Source organism: Buteo buteo, chromosome 11, assembly GCF_964188355.1.
Source record: "Buteo buteo chromosome 11, bButBut1.hap1.1, whole genome shotgun sequence".
Lineage (NCBI taxonomy): Eukaryota > Metazoa > Chordata > Aves > Accipitriformes > Accipitridae > Buteo > Buteo buteo.
The window spans coordinates 23,880,191-23,900,592 of record NC_134181.1 but is presented as its reverse complement, the minus strand read 5'-3'; the positions used below and the strand labels follow the sequence as shown (position 1 = coordinate 23,900,592).

At 44.9% G+C, this 20,402-nt stretch overlaps 1 protein-coding gene across 1 annotated transcript; it reads right to left on the bottom strand.

Moving 5' to 3' along the window:
* Positions 1-7,855: 7,855 nt before the first annotated feature.
* GINS3 (GINS complex subunit 3) lies at positions 7,856-13,472 on the bottom strand. The gene is made up of 3 exons (XM_075040599.1): positions 13,167-13,472; positions 12,468-12,701; positions 7,856-9,789 (listed from the first exon to the last, which is right to left on the bottom strand). The coding sequence occupies exons 1-3, from the start codon at positions 13,338-13,340 to the stop codon at positions 9,559-9,561; spliced, it is 639 nt and encodes a 212-aa protein (XP_074896700.1). The 5' UTR covers positions 13,341-13,472; the 3' UTR covers positions 7,856-9,558.
* Between the last annotated feature and the right edge of the window lie 6,930 nt (positions 13,473-20,402).

The following is a 20,402-nucleotide window of genomic DNA, read 5'->3' as shown; positions in this document are numbered from 1 at the left end:
AAGCAGATGCTGTTCCCAAGGCCTGATTCAAAGTGATTTTCCTTTCCCTGTGCCATCCTGCCCTGCTGACTCAGCTGAAGCCCCAGGGTGCTGGGCGCAGCTTGGGCAGCTGGGACTCAGGGGCGCTCCAGGGGTGAGGGTGGGATCACTTTGCAGAGATGCTCAGGGGTTAAATGCAACTGCATGCCCTGGGCTGCACAGGGAAGGCCTCACTTGGAGAATGCTGGTGTAAATCCAGAGGAGTGCTCATCAGGGGAGCAGTGTGGCTGCAACAAGACCTGGCCATCCAGGGAAGCGATGATCTGTTCACCGCATTTTGCCTGTGTCAGCATGAGACAGACTCACAGCCAGGCAGCTAGAGCTGCATTTGTGCACCTGAAAGCCCAAACTGAAAGGAAAAATCACAGCTCAGCCTCCAGGCAGGGCTTGGTAAATCCACCATGACTGCAATAAACCCTGCTGATTTGGTACAAACTTGGAGTAACCCTGCTGGTTTCACCCGAACCAGCCCACATTCACAGAGGCAGTACGACCGAGTACAGCTCTGACTAGGAAAACACAGGCTGCACCTGGCTCGGCTCCGCTCGGCTCCACTCCACCAGCGCTCCTCAGGTCTCCACCAGCACAAGCAAGGGGGGGACTCTTCTCTGAAAGCCTTTGCAAAGGGTTAATTATGTTATTGCAAAGGCTGTTAATTATGACCTGCGCCTGTGCATGAATCCCTGCTCAAGCCCACGAGCCCTCCGCTCCCTTACCCCAGCCACAGAACTGTACCCCAGCAGTAAAAATGGCCGTTCAGCCACCCATGGGCACAAAAAGCACTTAGGAAAGGGGCTGCAGGATCCATCAGCTTGGACTCCCCCAGGTGTCAATTAAGCACCCAAACAAACTGCCAATCTTGTATGTGTAAGCAAGGTGAAGGCAAGAAACTCATCTTAAATCATTGCTGTGATGGGAGCCTGACTGCCAAGATACACCCGCCCTGCAGAGGATGGTCCCACAGCAAGAGAAACAGGCACATTTGAGGATTGTTTTGATGGTGCCTTGACTTCTGTATCTGCTTTACTGCTTCCTCCCAAGTGCATCGCTGCCAAGCCCCCCTAGCTACAGGACTAAGTTGTGGTGTGGTCATCTCCTTACTCCCCTTTTGCTCTAATGTCTGAGAAAAAAAGCCACACTGCATCCTAAGCATTTGGCAGTTTCTTGGCCTGATGTCAGGGAAAAACAGCAAAAACCTCCTCTTTGTGAGGTTTTGTCATAATCCTCGTGCTTCTTTTTACCTAGGGAGAACCCATAGCCCTTGAGGGACCAACAGGACAGCTTGAGACAGGCCTGGCCTTATAAGCCACAGAAGCTGAGAGCGCAGGTTGGGCTTTTGCAACCTCCATTTGCTTTTTGCCACATTTTTTGTATTGCAGCATGACAACAGAGATGGAACAGCACCATCACGACCCTCAGGAGACATCTCCTTACCACTGCCCATTTCTAGGCACAGAGAAATCTGGAGGGCCGTAAGGCTGGGAGTGTCTTTAGGTTGCAGTTTCTCAAGCTCATCTGCAGGCAAACTGGGACTTCTTAACGGTGAAGCTATTTTAGTCTGATTTTACAGGATCCCAGCATAAACAGAAGACAGCTTCTAAGCTTTAAAGCAATCTTCACCCTTGGGGTCCCCCCTCCATTTCGTAGGCTAATTGAAAGTAAAATGCTTTTAATGTGTAGTTGTCAACAAGAACCTAAGCCTGAAACAGGGGCAAGAGCAGTTCACAATGCATTTGAGTGCCAGGACTCAAACACAGCTCTGATATCACACCACCAGGCATTGAAGACACACTTAGGAGACAATACCAGTATGATATGGATTTGGTCCTGAGGTGGTGCTGTGCTCCTACACCTTCCAGCTGGAGCTGGGGAGAAGCAGGCCCTGTGGTCTGTGTTTCCAAGGTGGCTAAATTGATGAGCCGAGGAACCTCACCGTCCCCCAGGGAATTCCACCTGCTTGCTCTGTGACTCCAGCGAAGCCGCATCCTGACAGCAGGATGCAGTGCTGCAGCTGCAGGCCTGCTCAGGAATGTGTACCGAGGCAGCCACATCCCTCACCTGCTCCATCACCACAACGTGCTGTTCCCTTGAGAAGCTGTGCCTGAAACTCTGCACCTAGGCCTAGGCACAGGCAGAGAGCACCCCGAGGCAGTACACGCTGCCCTCTGAAAACGTCATCTGTGTCCCAACGTGCTCCTCACACCCCAAACCCTGCTCAGCCTGGGTGCTGCCCGTGCCTTGCCTGCAACCCAGCACCTAGAGGAAAAGCGGGTTCTGTCCTAAAACACAAGGGATTTCTGCCTTGCCACAGGGCTAGCTGAAAACCTGAAGAAGGTACGTTTCCCCCAAGGCGTGGAGGAGCATTGCGAAGAGCTGCAGCTATATGCGTCACAAAAGGCAAAAGACCACAGTGTGTCCTGCCAATCCAGATAGAAAGGATACTAAGGCCACTGGCACTGCTTGGCAGCCTGCCATGAGAAATAACTCTTCAAAAATAGAAGCGTGCTAATCTCAGTAACCTGCTGGTATTGTCAATGACATTAATGAAGTGTTTCGAAAACCAGAACAAATGCCTTGGCTTTTGGGGGTTGTGCCGCCCCTTGTAATTTTCCACAGCAGCCGAGGAGGGGTCCGGTGGCAGCGCACTGCTCTTGGTGCCACTCTGCTCTCCCACACACAGCCACCCCAAGAGCAGTGGCGTGGGGTCGGCTCTGCCGCACTCCCAGCAAGCTTGGCACCTGCGCAGAAAAGCCTGGCCAGCCCTCAGTGCCCAGGGAGGAAGAGGCTCCCAGGAGTAGTTTCCTCTGTGAAGCAAAACCCATTAAGCATACTCAGTGGAAATAGTGCCTGGGGGAGGCGGAACCTCACTGTCTTCCTCTTCCCTCTTGTCTTCAATCCTTGTCTCAAGCCCCCTCTGGGTTCTTTTTCACTCCCTGAGGTCTCTCCCCAGCTCCTGCCTCCTCGTCTCCTTTACCTCCCCACACATCTCCAGCTCTCTTCACCCTAGTCTTTGGTCTCAGACAAACCATGTGATGATGTGCAGCCTGGAAGTGGTCCTGCACTTTATTTGCTGAGATGTTATACTGTTTACAGTAGTAAGTGGAGGCACTTCAGGACCCCTTCAAATGACAGAGTACCACACTGAATGCTGACCTGCTTTCTGAGACCTCTCCCTGCCTGCTCTGCTTCCCATTGTCTCTTCCCACCTCCCGTCTCCTGCCCAAGCAGACCCAAGGGGACCACTGTGGCTGCCGTCCCCTGCCTTGCTCTGTGCAGCTGGCTGCCTTTCCAGGCACACTGCTCCCATGGCCAGATGCTTCCAGGGCTACCATGGGTGGCAACTTCTCCAAGGCTGCTTTTCTTGCTCCTTGGCAGCTAGGAAAGCTCCCTCCAACAAGTGGTGGGGAGAAGAGGGCAGATGCAACTTTACTTCTGCTCCCTGTCTCTTGTTGTCCCAACAAATTCATGAGGACATATTGTAAAAATGGGAACAGGCACAGCAGCATCCACTGCAGCCAGGGCCCACAGGACAGCAAATTTGTCCCTAGCAGAAGGGCTTTTAATTTCTGGATGGTGCATGTTGAGCACTGGGCTCAAGCTGGCAGACAGAGAACAGACATGCAGACGACCTGCTGGTCTCTTGCCTTTTGGGTCTCTCTGAATCTCAGCCTTTAAACACACACACAGTCAATCTTAACTCTACTTCCCAGGCTTCCCAACTGAGGAATAAGCAAGTAGCACTTTGTGAAGGAGAAGACACCAGAAGCCAGGGTGCTAACTCCTGCAGCCGGCCCTTCCCCAGCCCAGTGCAGTGCCACAGGACCCCTTGGGGCACTGACTGCTTCAGCGCGAGGCAAGTTCCGCACCCGCTCAAGTAGTACCAGGCATGCTGCGTGCTCAGCACATCTCACATTGACTGAAGTGGCACAGCCAAGTGTCTGTCCATATCCTCCTCTGCTACTCTTTCTTGGCAGCTTTTTCACCACTTCCCTCCTTATGCAGCAATCACTAATTCTTCTTTTTCATTGCCTCTGCCAACCTTGACATCCACTCTTTTTGTGTGCTCAAATCTAGGACAAGGTAGCGCAACCTAAACTCTGCTTTGATTCTCACTTGACTTGTGTTTTCACCTGGCAGATACAACAGAAAGTCACTTGGACACCTAGTTTGATCTCACAGGCCGAATAGGGTTCTTGCTACCTACAACTTAAAGCAGTTACGGTAGGACCCGCACAAAAACAATGTCTTAAGCTCAGTGCCCCCTCTCCTGGCTGCTGACAAGCAGTGCATGCACAGGCCCTCCAGGCCACGGCCTTCCTGTGTAACCCTTTCAAACTCCCCTAGGAACTACTGGGAAAACCCAACGTGCACTTCAGCCAGCAGCAAAGAGGTTACAGCAGACTCTGGCAGAAAAAGAGCAAGATGGTGTCTCTAAAACTGCATAATACCAGCACGGTAGTAAAGCTCCAACCTGACCATGCATCTAACATAGGCTGAGATGACAATATTGTTTGAGCAGAGAGTGCAATGTGAAGCTTCCAGCTTCATTGACCATGATTCGTTGCAGAAGTGTCTTAGTGCTGAAGAGATCAGATTGATTTGTGCACATAGGGTCAGAGGACACTATAAACTATATAAAAACTCAATACACTAGGAACACGTATGTTCAGCTCCAGCCCAGCTGCAGGACGTTGGCATCCTCTCCACAGCCACACGCACGTGACATTAATGGGTTCATCCCCAGGGTTCTGCTGACACCATGTCAGGTTTAGTTTCACAACAAAGGCCATCAGGCTGTTCCCACACCCAAAAGCCCCTTGGGCCTAGATGTAAGAAGAAGCTCTCAGTCAGCAGCACTGCAGTAGAAGACACAACTCAAGTACTCAGATGGTCTTCACCCAGGAGACACATTCAAGGGAAAGCGCAAACTGGCACAGCTTCTTTCAAAAGCAGCATCTGCCTGCCCCAGACTTGAATCACATTGCCTTGTCAGCACAAAACACAGAAAAGCATGTTACACCCACCAGTGTGCAGCTCCCAAAACCAGTCTTGAAAAGCAAAACCATCAGACATAGGTTGGAAGTTTGCGTGGCCTTCCCCCATTACTTACTCATGTAACATGATGAAACTAGGGCAATCTGTGATCCTTGCACCAGTTTCTGCTCAAAGTCCCACCAACAATTCTGCTCAGCATTTAGTGCTCAGGCTGCCATCAACTCTAGTGAAAGCACTTCTAAGCAGGTAAGATCAGGAAAACAGAGGAGAAATGTGGGCTTAGCACTGCATGCTCAGCCATTCTCTGCAGGGCCAAGTGGCTGTTCAGGTAGGAGAGAAGGGCGGAGAGCGAGAAAAGCACTTATCTTATTCTAGTAAGTTATCAGGCATCTGGTAGTCTTGAAGAAGATTAGCAGTAAAGGTTTAATGGGACTGATCAAGGAAGACAGAGTGATTTCTGAAAAGGGGAATCTTTCAGCTCTGAAAAGCACTTACCGAAGTAAGCATCTGAGCTCTGGCAGATGCAGCAGAGCTAGGAAAATCTGGCTGGCATATTTGCTGTGACAAAGACACTGCCTACAATCCAGAGGACAAAATATAGTCTTAATAAGGGATTGTTACCTTTGTTTGCCAGAAAAGGAAACTGAGGCAAGGAACAGCTTTGAATTGCCTCCTGCCAGGCAGAGACAGCGCTAGATGAATAGCTATTTTTTTTAATAAAACCATAAACTCCTGAGCCATAGGCTGTGCTACCAGACAATATGTTTTATAAAAAGCACATCTGGGGACAGAAGCAGCTCTGCATGAAGAAAGCATTCACACTGTGCCTCTACTGATTACTTCAACTGGTTCAATTAAAATTTTGAATGAAGCTCTTGTAATAGCTGGTCACCAAAAATGGGTAGAAAATCACTGATCAAGATCAGAGAGGCTTGTGCTCCTAACTCTGGTGCCACTGTTTCTCTCATTAAAATAATATCTGGTGTTACAGTATGTCAGTGCTCAAAACATTGCTTGCTGCTGCTCCTCCTGGTTGCTCTTGGTCCAAATGACACCACCTATTGCTTCCAGGCTGGCAGAAGCAATCAACTGCTTCATTCTGCTGACCAAAAATAAATCAAAGCCAGAGGACAAACTAAGACATTGTTTAGAGCAAAGGAGACCAAGGAAGAAACATGAATGTTTTGTGAAAGGGTAATTTAGGTAGGTGAGAAAGTGTGTGTGTGTGCTGGTTGCAGAGCTATTTGTATTTAACTGGGGGTCAGCCCTCCACGGCTGCCTCATCTGCTTTGTTCACCATACATTGCAGCCTGGCACAGGAACAGACTACCTAGGGAGGCTGTGGGTTCTGCTGCAGAGGCAGCTTCAGCCTGAGATGGGTTAGACAGGGCTAAACGTAGAATATCTCAAGTTGGAAGGGACCGATAAGGATCATCAAGTCCAACGCCTCGCCTTAGGGGAAGGACTGGGCCAGGTAAGCCCCTACCTCTTTTCAAAAACAGGCCATTAAAACCCAAACAAATATTCTTATGTGAACGCATAACTAATAAGCATCTCAAATTTAGCATATTTTTTTACTTGATTGCAATGAAAACCCTTGTGGCAGTACTGTAAAACATGTCTATGGACTGCTTTCTCATAAACATCAGTAGTCCTCCAGTTTAAAAGCTGAGGGACATGGGGAGAAATGACACTTAAAAGTCCTTTTCAGCCCTCTTTTGTATAGTTCTGTAATGAGGATTTATTGTGCCATTCTGAAAATACACAAGTTCAAACTCCTCTAACTCAGAGCTTGCTGCGGTGCAATCATAAAGGACAGTCTGTGTTCATAAAGAGTACAGAGCTCTCTTTTGTTGTATTTCTTGACAGAAAAAAAAGCATTCCAGCCAGCAAGGAAAAAAACAAAAAAAAAAAAAGGAAAAAAAATCAAAATAATATCAAATCTACTAACCAAATACTGTAATTAATTTAACATTCCAGGATGAAATTTTTTAATGGTCTTACTGGTGTTTATTCCTGAACACTCAGGGTTACTAAAAGTGACACTGCCTACTTACAAAAAGCCAGTGACATTGAGGACTACTTCAGGGATTTTTTTTCTCCCCACTCTGAAAGTAGCTGTACAAAATGTTGGCAAATGAGCAGCCGCCTGCTTGGATTTTGCACCCAGCAGTACAGAAGAAAAACGTCTCACAAATGTAGGAAAATGAGTTTGGATAGTCACCAAAACCAGTCCTGAAATTGATGAACTAGTGATTTTTGTTATAAACCTATGAGATCTCAAAGCCACCATCTCATTAAAATAATCCTTCCAGTTCGAAAATGGTTCTCATCACAGATGGACTTAAGCTTGCTTCCCTTGCAGCTGAAGCACTGAAAACAGCTTTGACATGCTACATGAAGTCTATGCTAGAGCGCCTGCAGCAGCAGGGTACGAATACAGAGATGGCCAATTTCCACCCACTACCCACCACTCTACAACAAAGTTGAGGTAACACGGAATCACGTCCATCCATCTCGTGTTTTACAAAAATGCAATTTATAAAATCAATAGCTTATTGATTGGTTGGCAGTGTCTCTCCCACAACTTGGGCAAACAGCTATTACCCATGTGGGGCAAGTCAGACAGGAACTACTTCTACACTTGCATGACTGCATGACTGTAGCTCCTGACTGCATTACCTGTAAAAGGAGAGGAATGATATAAGCAGGATTGCATTATCTATCATGGCCACAGTTTTGTAGAGACCTGCACTTTCCAATCTATGACTAATTTTTCTGCTGTGCGGCCATTAACAACAGACATTTTACATTGCAAGCATTCCCTTACAAAATATTTATTCGACATAAAAATCCAGAAATGGACAACAGACAAAAACCTCATGAAAATGCATAGGCTATTATGTGCCATTAAGTCATTAAGTTCAGCAGCATTCGATCTTGCACATACTTGAAATACTTTGTCAGGCACAGCTTCCAGTTAGTCTCCTGTGGCAGGACAGCTGGCCCAATGCAGCTGAGGTGGAGACGCCAAGGTGCTTGTGAAGGCAGCACGCTGTCCCCTCTCACCACCTCCAGAGGCAGAGCTTTCAGTCCTCTGGCCAAGGGATGGCCACGCACCTTTTGTACTTGAGATTTCCAGTTTGAAGTATCCAATATCCAGGTGCATCTGCAAGTCCAGTAACGACTCCTCCAAGGTCTGGATCTTGCTGCCACCTCCCAGTGATTCCCACAGAAGAGGAAGCGCTCAGTATCATTACAATCTGGCTCCTCCGCTTAGGTAGTCTGCAAGGTCCACCTGCTACAGATGCTCAGAAGCATCCGTAAGATATCTAATACCTGCTTCTAAAGGACGACCATCCTGATGATCACGGGAACTATGCCCTACAGAGATAACCATCTGTTTTCTGTCTCCAGTCCAATGGGACTTCAGATAATCTAAGTTTAAGGGCATCCACATGGGATGATAACCACTGTGCTGTTTAGCCAGTTCCAACTCCAGTCACTTCTATTGGCAAGAATGACATTTACTAGGATCATTTTGCTAGAATCATTTAGATGGATCAGAAGAAAGGAAACTCGGTTCATTTGCTCTGTCTCTTCTACTAACCAAATTTAGTAACCAGAAGAATTTCTCATGGGAAAACAGATGGCTCAGAGGTTGATAATGGGGGAGAGTTTCCATTAAAGTTGCTGTTTCTGATAAGGTCCGGACTCTTTGTTGCCTCCTCTGTAAAACAAGCGGAGGAGCTTAACACCTATCATAGAGATGCATAGAGTGGCCAAAGCCACTCACATCAAACGAGAACATTCTCCACCCTGTGCAGCATCAAGACCACAAGGGTGGAAAGGGAGAGAGAGGATGAGGCAGCACGTGAGACCCGTCCAGCCACTTCGCTTGCAACATGGGTTAGAGGAGGTATTTTTCCCTGGGGCACTAACACTGTGTACAAAAGTCAGCAAAGAAAAACATTCCTGCCTCACAAAGAGTACCTGTTCCACCTCAATGTATTAGAAATGGGAAAAATTCAATGCGGTTTGTACCACAATTTTTTGCACATCATTGAGGCTCTCCAAAGAACAGGGAACATGGAAACACTTGTTCCCAGGAGGCTGGAATGGGAAGGACAAGATGAAATACATAGAATTACACTTTTTTCCAAACAGATCCAGTATTGTAAATATCAATTTGGAAGATAAAGAATAATAAATATTAATTACCCCTTTAGAAAATCCTCTCATACCCTTTCAGCCACCTGGCAAACACTTTTAACTGCAAATCCTCAGGAGTGGTATGAGTAAGCTGTAAAGCTATCCAGTGATGTGATGCAATCTATTTTTTATACCCTTGCTGTCTGCCTTTAAAATTTGCACTAGTCTAATCCAAAGATGTTCTAGAGAAGAATTCCCATTAATGGACAGGGAGCCTGTCCTTCCGCAAAGCTGATTCATCTTTCTCTTCTGTGACAGACAGACTGTAAATCTCTCAGTGTCCCCCACTGTAGCTGCATGTTCTTCAGGCTTTTAACCATCCATATCTGTGAACTTTCTTTTCCCATAATTCTGGACCAGACTGGAAGCTGTGATTTGAGAAGCCTGTCCCTTTTCCCAGCACTGGAAGTCATTCAGCCCTTTCTGGCCAGCTCGAAATAAGGCTCGCTCCAATTCATCCAGCCGAGCCACCAGTGCTGATGTGTCCTCGTTGTAGGCATTCTGAGAGGAGTCCATGATACGACGAAAACGGCTAATAAATGTCTAAAGAAGATAAGCATAATTACTGACAAGTAACACAGAGGCTTCTTCACCTCAAATGCTAGAGGTCTGAGCTTTCAAGACTGAAAAGCCAAAGGTGTAGGCTCTGGTTCACAACTAGTCAAGGGTCTCCAAACAGCATAGGACCTATTGACCTTGGATACAAAGACAAACCATTTCCTGCCTGAGCTGGGAGAACAAGTCCCTGATACACTAGATGGGAAGCAAGCACAGAATTAGATTTTGGCTGCTTGCTAATGACAGGCTTGAGCAGACCACATGGTATATAACATAATTAATGATCTATTCCACCTCACTTCACAAGCAATCATTGGTTTAGAGCAGGTGGAATGAATTTCATGCCACAGCAGCTACTGCAGGAACATAGAAGCTGCAACCTGTGAATGGCCTGGAAGTTAAGCCAAACTGCCACTGTAAAGCATTCAGTATGCTGAAAAAACACTTAACCAGGAAAAAGGTCTTTTTCTACAGAGAAAGTCTTTTTCCACATCTACAACTAATAAATAACATTTTAAAAAGCTAAGCAACAGGACATACTTAAGGATTTTTATTCCCCCCCTTATCTTTGCTTTTGGCAATTAAAAAAAGGGTCAAAACTCTTTGAAAACTGTGCTTTGTTATTTTAGAAACTGATTTTAGAATCATCAGAACTGTAGTATTTTAAAGATTTATTTATAGAATAAATATATTATAAATTAATAACTTTCATTTTGGCTTTGCCACCAAATAGTTATACTTCACATTTATAGTTCCTGAATATTTGGAAAAGGAGTTTTCGCTGGTGTTTTGTTTATTTTTTAAGTCAGCGCTGCTCCCCTCTTGTTTGCTTTTAATAAAGAGAAAGCATACCTTGCATGCTTTGATTTTTCTGTCAACAAGTAATTTGTGCTAATGTGGCTTTTTTCCCCAAGATGTCCATTAGCAGAAAGCGAAAAGACAAGGAAAGGTGTGGTCACCTCCTCAATGCAGAAAGCAAGCTTTCAGTGGACAACTTCAAGAAAGCAACAGTGCTTTAAAGCCTCTTCGCATCAGCCTTCATTTAAAGAATAGAGAAAGAAAAAAAAAGAAGAAAAAAAAAGCCAATAGCAATCATCCCAGACTACTTAGAGAGCTGGCTGAAGAAATCTCAGAGCTGTTAGTGGTTATCTTTAAAAGCTCAAAGAGCACAGAAGTCCGGAAACTGGCATAGATGGTATCTATCTTTTAAAAGATAAAGGGGAGATGGAGAGGGAGGAAGGAAGAGCCAGGGAATTATAAATCCATCATTATCAATTCCTGGAAACATACTGGAACAAATAGACTATACATAAACTTCTGCAAGAAAATAGAGAGAAGAATAATAGCCAACATGGACTTGCCAAGAACAAACTTTGAGAGACCAGCCTAGTTTCCTATTATGGCAGGATGCTAGGCCTTACAAAGGGAGGAAAAGCAGCAGACAGGTATCTGTCATGGGGCATTCTTGCAAGATTTAGCTAAACCACCCATAGGTGGTTGGTAAAGACAATTACCCATAGCTCCTGTCAGGGGGGAAGAACATATTGAGTAGAGTTCAACAGGGGTCTATCTGGAACCAAGTAGTTTAATATATTAATAAGGTTACTAAAGGAACAGAAGTTATGCTTATTAAATTAACAAACAACATGCAGGAGAAGGAGAAGGGATGACTGCAAGCATGTTGGGGAGCAGAACTCTTGATTCATAATGATCCTAACAAATTAGAAAGATGGTGTGAAAACAATAGGATGTAATTCGCCTGCGACTAATGTAAGGTTTTACATTAAGGCAAAAACAGGGAACCATGCAAAGGCAGGAAGAGGAACGATTGTCTGTGTATGCAGTCTGTACCGTCTTACTGTGGACTGTAAACCGAACGCATATGAATGTCACTCTATCGTGAAAAACAAGATGCTGCACCACGATGAGCATACAAAATTCACAAAGTAAGCTTTTTGTTTTCATCAGCACAAGTCCTAAGCAGGAGGCTGTATGCTGTTCAGGGCACTGCAAGTCACAGTGGATGCAGATCAACTGGAAAGATACCAGGAGTGCACAATAAGGACAACCAGAGGTTAGAAAGCAGGACCCACAAAGAGATACCAAATGAATTGGGACTGCTGCAGGAAGGAAGAGAATAATCTGTCCTCAGTGTTTATTTTGTATGAGACTAACAGAACGGAGCTTGTATTGCTGCAAAGGAGCTTTAATTTAGACATGAGAGGAAATCTTCTAAGATTAGGATGGCGAAGCACTGAAACAGATTGCCCAGAGCAGTGTGAAGTCTCATCATTACAGAGCTTTAAAAACAGAGTAGAAAAATAGAAATAATAGAGAGTGAGTTAATTCTGCCTTGAAGCACGGGCACAATTAAATAATCTTATGTCTCTTCTAGTCCTGTTTTACAGGATTTTATGAAATACCATATTTACAGTGTGGAAATGCCAAGCTAAAATTACACTCCCGGATGCATACTTGAGGCTTCCACCACTAGACTGTGCAGTTGCCCAAAGGGTCATCCTACAACTTGATCCAGACATCCATATCCAGAGGTCATTTGGATGACAACAGGATATCTTTCCTGAAGACTGGTGAGCAGCTGGGAACCAGAGGAAGATGGAAAAACTTAAAACCAAATTTCAAGACTTAGTTCAGATACTTGCCTGCAGGATACTCTGAGCTATCTCAGGATTCTCTGGATTGTCAAAATTCAAGAGCTGGGAGCCAAATCCATAGTAGTATGGCCCCATCTTATGCAGATCAACCACGTTGGCATCAGCACTGAACACTGTCCTCCAGGCTTCCTTGTAAATCTTTGGCAGTTCCACAGAAATGATTCTTCTTTTGCTGTCATGTAGACCTTTAGCAAGCCACAGAGGTATTTCCAGCTTTGATCCCTGCATGAATGAGAAACACCCAAAGTTGTCTACATCATGAAAACGGACGTAAAGCAATGCCAAAGATAGATAGCGAACTTTATTCATGCAGATCCAGTATTGCAAAAAGTCGATTTTGTTTTCAGAACAGTCTGCTGTAATTGTAATATAAAAGAGACACACTTTAGATGCATTGACTGTTACGGCAAGACTCTGAAAGTGGACTTTTTTAATTGATGTTGTGTAATGCAATAATTGTCAGATTATTAAACACCAGGAAAAAAGCCCCCACAACAAAACAAAGCAGGCAAAATGCATAGAATAAAAGTAACTTTTTAAAAAGTAGCTAGAAAACGCCAGCCGGCCAGCCACCACCGGGGTCGCCTACAGCTCCCAGCGTCCCCCGCGCCTCCGCTGTACGCCCCGCCCCGCCCCACGCGGTGGCTGCCGGGAGCCGTAGTTCTTTCCCCACCGCCCGCCGGTTACCTCAGGGATGGAGTCGCCGGTGCCGGCCCCCGGGCCCAGCGCGAAAGCCAGGCGCGGCAGGCTGCTCTCGGCGCGGCCCGGCAGCTTCTCCTGAGACATCAGGATGTCGTCCAGCGACAGGAAATTCTCCTCCGGGCCCAGCCCGGGGCCCACAGGGAAATACGCCTCGGACATGGCCGGGCGAGCGGGGCGCCTCGGGGCTCCCGCGGCCTCTCCCGCGGCCTCTCCCGCGCAGCCGGCCCACCCCTCCCGCCGCCGGACGGCGCGGCCTCGCGCTTGCGCGTTGGCACGGCCCGCCCCGGCCGGCGCAGCCCCGCCCCGCGCCCGGCGGCGGGAGGGGGGCAGGCCCGGGGCTCGGCGGGGCTCTCCCTGGCGGCCGCGCCGGCACCGCGGCGGGGGTCCGTCCCCCGCGCCGGCCCTGCCGCTTGGCGGCCCTAGGGCCCGGGCAGGCGCGCTGCCGAGCCAAGGGGAGGCCGGGCCTCAGGCCTCGGCTGCGAGCTGCCGAGCGCCGGGCCTGGCCCGGCCTTGGCCTGCCCGTGCCGGCGTGGCCTCCATTCCGGCGGTTGTCCGCCGCCAGCAGCCTTTCTAGTAAGGGACGGCCGTGGCAGCGGCTCTGGCTTGCTTTCAGACTGGCCTCCGGGCAGCTCCTTGCAGCCGCCACCCCTCCCCAGCCCAGCCTGCCAGCCTGGTCTTGCATGCAGACCGCTGTAAAAGAGGCGTCTCGAAGGCGTATCTCGTCTACGTGCACGCACCAGGCTGAATTTGCAGGCCGTGGCCAGCACTGCTGGCTGACAAAGGCCCTGTCCTCCGGCAGGACCCGCGGGCCCTCGGGACAGCTGTTCGGCAGGCAGAGGGATTGCCCTGCAGCTTCAGTACGTTCATCAGAACCTTCCATTTAGCTGTATGAAAAGCCAAGCAAGTGCTGCTCGCGTGGTTAGTTATCTCTGTGTTTTCTTTTTGGTAATTAAGGACTTGGGTCGTCTTGCAGAGTAGGAGATGAGACCGACAGATGTGGCTGTGCTGAGTAGGCAGAGGTTGGTATTAATGAGCTATGTATACCATGGATTTCAAGGTGAGGCTACATCCCTCAGTAATTTGTTTCAGTGCTATAAAATAAGTAATGAAGTCATATTTTGATGGCAGAATCACATAGCCTGTGCTAAATTCTGGGTTTGATTGTGTATAAGAATGGTGGTTAGCCCCATTTTTATCTGAATTTTACTTCATATTAGAACCTGACATTGTGCCACCTCTTTTTTTTGCTCAATTGTTTCAAAATTAGTTCATTTTTCATCACATTAAAGTTTTCTTGCTATTCCCGAAACTGTATGTGCTGAAAACATTACTCTTTCTATATACAGTGGTCTATAAAATAACATTTAAATAATCTAGTAAACATTTCAGTCTTTGTTCTGCTAAGGAACCAAAACAAACAATTGAGCAGGGTTGAAACTCAGACACTTGACAATGTTGCTGAAGGATAACGACAGAGTTCTTTATAGGGGGGTTGATGATTTGTTTAATGACGTTTTCAGTCCATGACCAAGGCGTAAGCCAATGCCTCTTCAATTACCTTTTAATTCTTACAGCCTCAGCATTCTTCATGGCTGCTGTTTGCTCAAGCTGGATCCATTGTGATTTGATATTGTTTTGTCTTCATTAATTAGCATGCTGGTACTTTAATATCTTGTTCAAAGTCAAACCCATGCAAAAATAATCAAATTTGCACCAGTGTATTAAATCTTGCACTATTTTATTTCAGACTAAGAAAAATAAAGCACAGGCAGTGGAGACTTGAGACCTTAGGATGATGTACTTCCATCACTTACAAATCCCTTAGCTGCCATGGCAGTATATGCTATAAAAATGCAGCCAACAAAGAAATGCAAGCTTTTTGTGAACTGTGGCGTGCTGGATTTGCAAAAATCTAAATGCCATTAATTTGTTAGACAAGTATCAGAAATAGAGATCCAGGAACAGAAGAAATGTATGCACATGTGTTTGTCAATGTGACGCCTACACACTGCTGATTTTAGAATGTCAGTACGTTAAATCCTGACAACAGCCATAAGAGAAATGCATGCTCCTCAAATGAGATTTAATGTAAAAGGCCATTTCTGGTAAGATGCTGAATTTTTATCTATGGTGCAGAAACCAGACATTATATTAGAGTTAGCAATGTTAATTATTGTCCTGTGTTGGTTTTGTGTTTTTTAATGAGAGATGAAGTCTTTCTGTTTGGAAGAGAAATCCTTCTATCTATGCACATGTTCCAAATGAGTTACAGAGCAATTTCCAAAAGCCCTTTCTAAAGGGCAGTTCTGATAAAATTATAATTTGCTGAATTGGATTAGTAAAAATATTCCCTGCTTAATCAGGTTTAGGAAACAAAGCTCTATGCTAAATATGAAAGCTTGCACTGTGAGTGAGAGGAGAGAACTATGCAAATGGAATATGTTATTTTTCTAGGGTGCAGAAGTAGACATCTGGAAAAATAAGAATGAAAAGCACTGTTTCCATGTGCTCCAAAATGCCTCGGCCTATAGCGGGTGATACTGAAATGAGGCACAGAGATGCAGAAGGCCTAAGGTACTGGGCAAAGTTGAAAGAACACAAAGGGGAAAGATGTTTACACTCACTGTAAAATCAGCTGAAGAATTGTTCTTCTGTGAGAATTTTAATGAATGATGGGTTTGGTAACCAAAATTATGTCGCCCCTTTTTGTAGTATGTTTGCCTTCTCATCCTGAGAAAGGTACTAGGCAGGTTATTATTCTTGACCACTCATGTATGAATCTTAGTATAAATATAGGTATAATGAGTCTCCAGTTTACAAATCCTCCAAGTACAAACAGGTTCAGTTATGACACAAGACATTCCTTTTCTTTCAGGAAGGTCTTGGAAATTATCTTCATGAAAATATAATATGGTTTAGGATGCCGGACTCATTATGCATAAGTAGTCTGAGAGGGGAATCAGACCCTGTAGCTTTACTGAGACAAATAACAACAGAATCCCTCAATAATCAGAGTAAAAAAAAGATCAAAAGGCATGTAAGGAGAAGAAAGGGAAAGAGATGTTGACAGAAGGCGGTAGCGGAGCAAAAGAGGCAGGAGGCGAAGGCATATGCTAAAAACTGAGTAATGACAGAGCAAAATATTACAGAAGTAAGTTTGAGCTGTGATGGGTAAAACCCAAATTACTTCCAGGTACAGTAGATAAATTGAGAGGATTGCAAAGTATGGAAAAGAGTGAAAACTTAGAAATCAAGTGACGGCTGTTATATCCCATCTATATACTTCTTAAATCTTGAATACCACAAAATTCAGCCAATTTAATCTCTTAGATAAATTCGGGGAAGCAAAATTATGTTACCTGCTTCTTCTAGGGACTTCCATTTGATCAGAGCAGGCTGATGTCTGTGCATATTGCATAGCTGCGAGATGTGTCATGACAGCATGTGTATGTGATGTTACGACAATCAGCTGATGCTGCCATTATGGGTAATTTAAATAATATTAAATACATGAAGTGAGACAACTGAAAAAGCTGCAGGATGTTGATGGGAGCAGGAAGTACCACTCCCTGTGACCTCACCTTACCTTACTTTTTAAGGTCGAAGTGAGAGAGCAATCATCAGTCTCTACATATTGGACTAAACAACAGCACAAACTAAGGTTGATATTGAGCCTTTGTCCCCTCTCTTGCAGAATTTCAATTACCATATAGGATTATAGTATGACCTGCTTTTCTTATTTGTGTTTGTATCAAGTAATTGGAAACCCTGGCAGGGTTTTTGGCTGTCTTAAGATCCCTAGATGAGACAACTGACTTCAGTGGACCCAGAATCTCACTGTCTAATCCTGGCCAGAGAATCCCGAGTGCACGAGTAAAACTCAGGCATGTGGTGTGTATACTTCTGAGAGCGGAGCTTTCTGTTTCGTGGTGTCCAGCTGACAGAAGGCAACACATAGCACGTATCCTTCACCCACATCCCCAGGGTTTTCTGATGCTACTCAGATCATTCCTTTCCCTCCTGGAACTTTCACTTACCAAATTTGCATTTCCTAATCAGTTAACTTGCCTGCAGCAGTGGGAGTTCTTATTTGTAGGTAATGCCGTACTGTATCTTTGATACAAGCTTTCACAACCCCTTTGTTGTGCAAATACAGACATATAACTCAAGTAAACCAATTGGCTTTAGTAGGATTATCATAAGAGAGTTAAGTGCTATGAATAAAAACTGTTCTCCAAGAGACAGATCCTGCAGTCCAGTACAACTTTATTTTTTGAATGAAAAGGGGTAGCAGCACAAGTCAGTAGTTAAACCAAGGACATAATTGCTTGCCTGTTCAGTTTATCTGCCAATGTGAGAGATTCAGCAACAGTATTAATGATACACCATATTCTTATTTACATCTCAAAGTATCATTCCTTTCCACATGGAGGAAAGGAGGAGGATTGTGTCACATTTTGCAGACAGGAGAACAGCCATAGAAGAAGTGAAGGGATTTAGGGTAACCAAGCATCCTATGGAAAGGGTCTTCTGGCTTCCAGCTTCTAGCCAAGGGTCTCTTAGCGAGAAGGCAGCAATCTCAGCAAGGCCTCTGGCTAGCTTGAAGTAATAAGATAAACCAGATGCTATAGCTGGTATTGCAAATAGCATTTTTGACAACCAAAGTGAAAATAGAAGCATTTCTAGAACTCTTAAATATTTCTTTCCTGTCATTCACTGTGTGAATCTCTGTTATTATGTGGGAGTGGATTCAGCAATTTCCAAGGCATTTTTGACCATTGTGTAGTTTTGCTGGTAAGTGAAAAGTCACAGTTAAGTCAGCAGCAGGCATTTGATGAAGGTTTCTTGTTTTAAGGAGTGGTGCCATGTTGCTAAAACTTTTTATAATTTAGATGGGAATACTGCCAAAACTGTTGGTGCTTCTTGCACTTGGGAGTTCCCTAGATGGCAATTTACTATTGTTTTTGTTTAGAAGTATGGGAAAATGGTAATTGTGATAACTGCATTCAGCAATAAATTAAGGAAGTTGCTGATTACTGTGCAGAATTTTATATCTGCGGTAAATTCAAAAGGGGTGAGATTTCTCAAATTTTTGGCATCTCAGTGTAACTGTGATGATGGGAGCAGAAAACTCACATGTATTTTTATTTCATTCACATCTACTCACATGACACGGATGAAAGAAAAGTACTGTGTTCATTCTTGAGAGGGAGACCCTTTCCTACCTGTACGGTACTCAAGCTGCTGAGCAAAACAATTAATCCTTTCCACAGCATAAAACATTAAACATCAGCAATTTCCTTTTTCTTATGTCTCACCATTCACAGTAAATATCCTAGGGAGATGTTGGAAATTATGCTCTTCCAATTAAGTTGCATGCACTCCAACTCCGTTCAGCAAAAGGCTGCTCAATGCCCAGAGACAAAAAACATCTAATGAATCAATCTTTGTGCACAGAAGAAAGCTTTTTTTTTTTTTGTAAGAAATTACATAAAAACTAGAAACTGATGACCTGTTTGAAAGGAAGATCAGGGGGCGGGGTGCTATATGAGCTTCACTTTCTAAATGATGTTGGGCTATTTTTGTGGGCTATCCAGGACATTTCCAGTAAAAGCAAGGTAAAATTTGCAAATTTTACCCCTATAAAGAGAAGAAAATATTATTCTTTGTCTTTCAGACTCAAATAAGCAATTTTAATATCTGACTACAGATATTTTTAATATTTTTATCTTTACATCCTGATAATATTTCTCTTCATTCTAGGTTCTCACTCTTATTCACATTAGTCTGGAGAGTTTAATTGAGTGAGTGACTTATTGAAAAAAAAAAAGGCAACATTACTTATTTCTCAAGATCTAGAATAAGAGCTTTAATTCTGAATTGCAGGGAGAGTATGTTCATATCAACTCACTTCTGTGTAATCAGTAAGTTACTAAAACATGAATGCTACCAATTTCTTCACTGCCTTCATTCAGATTTCTTGTATCTGGCTTCGCCACCCACCATCTGCCTTTATCTGCCATGTTGTCTATACCAGTGATCCAGGATCACTAGTGGCAGAGGATGGCAGTCATCTGCATTTCATATTTTCAACTGCCTGTGCTCTTTGAACCATGGTTTCAGTGTTACCAGCATTACTTCAGCCCTTCATCCATCAGTATTAGGTGAGCAGAATGCTGCTGATATTCCAGGGATCTTAGAAACAGAATCTCCCTTTACTTTGTCAGAGTGTGAATGCTCCTTTTGCCCCATGGCTTGCTGTCTTTGGCGAGCAGAATCTCTGAATACCTTAAACCTGATTGCCTCTTGGCTGCTGCTTTTCCTTTCTGGACTGTGGATATCTGGTCAGGCTGTCCCATGTTTTTGAGGCATGTTAGAATAGGAAAAGATCCAAACTGTTTCTTCTCCGATCACATATGGGAAGTGAAATCTAACAGCACCTTGCTGGAGCAGACTGGATCATGTCAAAAAGTAGAGAATCTCATTCGTAGCTTGTGAAAAGTTTTTTTTTCATCCTTCAATGTAAAAAATGCTATAGAAATGTCAGGTTACACTGAACACATGCTGGGGAGTTGGCTAATATCATGTGATTATAGTCAGAATTAGCACACCAAAAATTCTATGCCCCAGTGGAAAAGACCATTAGTATTAGACAACTAGGAGGTCCACGAGGAGCAGAGCAAAACCAGAGTTTCTTGCTTGCATTCCTGGCGGTTTTGGGAGACAGAAAGGTAACTGCTGGGAATGAGAGGAAACCATCTAAGATGTGGTCTGATAGCAGCATTTTCTGACCTGCTGAAAAGATGCCTGTGGAGTCCTGCAGGACCCCCCCTCCCCTACTCACTATCACTTGCCAGACCAGGCAAGTGATCCCAGGTAGTGGGAGCTTGCGAAGCGTGGGGAGAGTTTGAGATATTAACCCTTGGAGTCAAAGGATTAAGGGGATGATGCAGTTCATTTTGAACATCCCATCTGGAAGAAGTCCAGTGATTCACAGTGTGGGGGGGAACATGAAGAAGAGACAAGACAGGCAGCTTGCATCGTCTGACGGTTGAGTGGCTCTGTAGTTCTGAGAACATCTTGTCACAGTGTATCCTCAAATCTGACAGCTTTTCTCTTTCAGGCATGGACTACTCTTTGATCCTATAAAGTTTATCTTGGTTTTCATGAAACACCCCTGTAAGTGGCCAGCAATATATCTCATTCTCGGTAAGTCAGCAG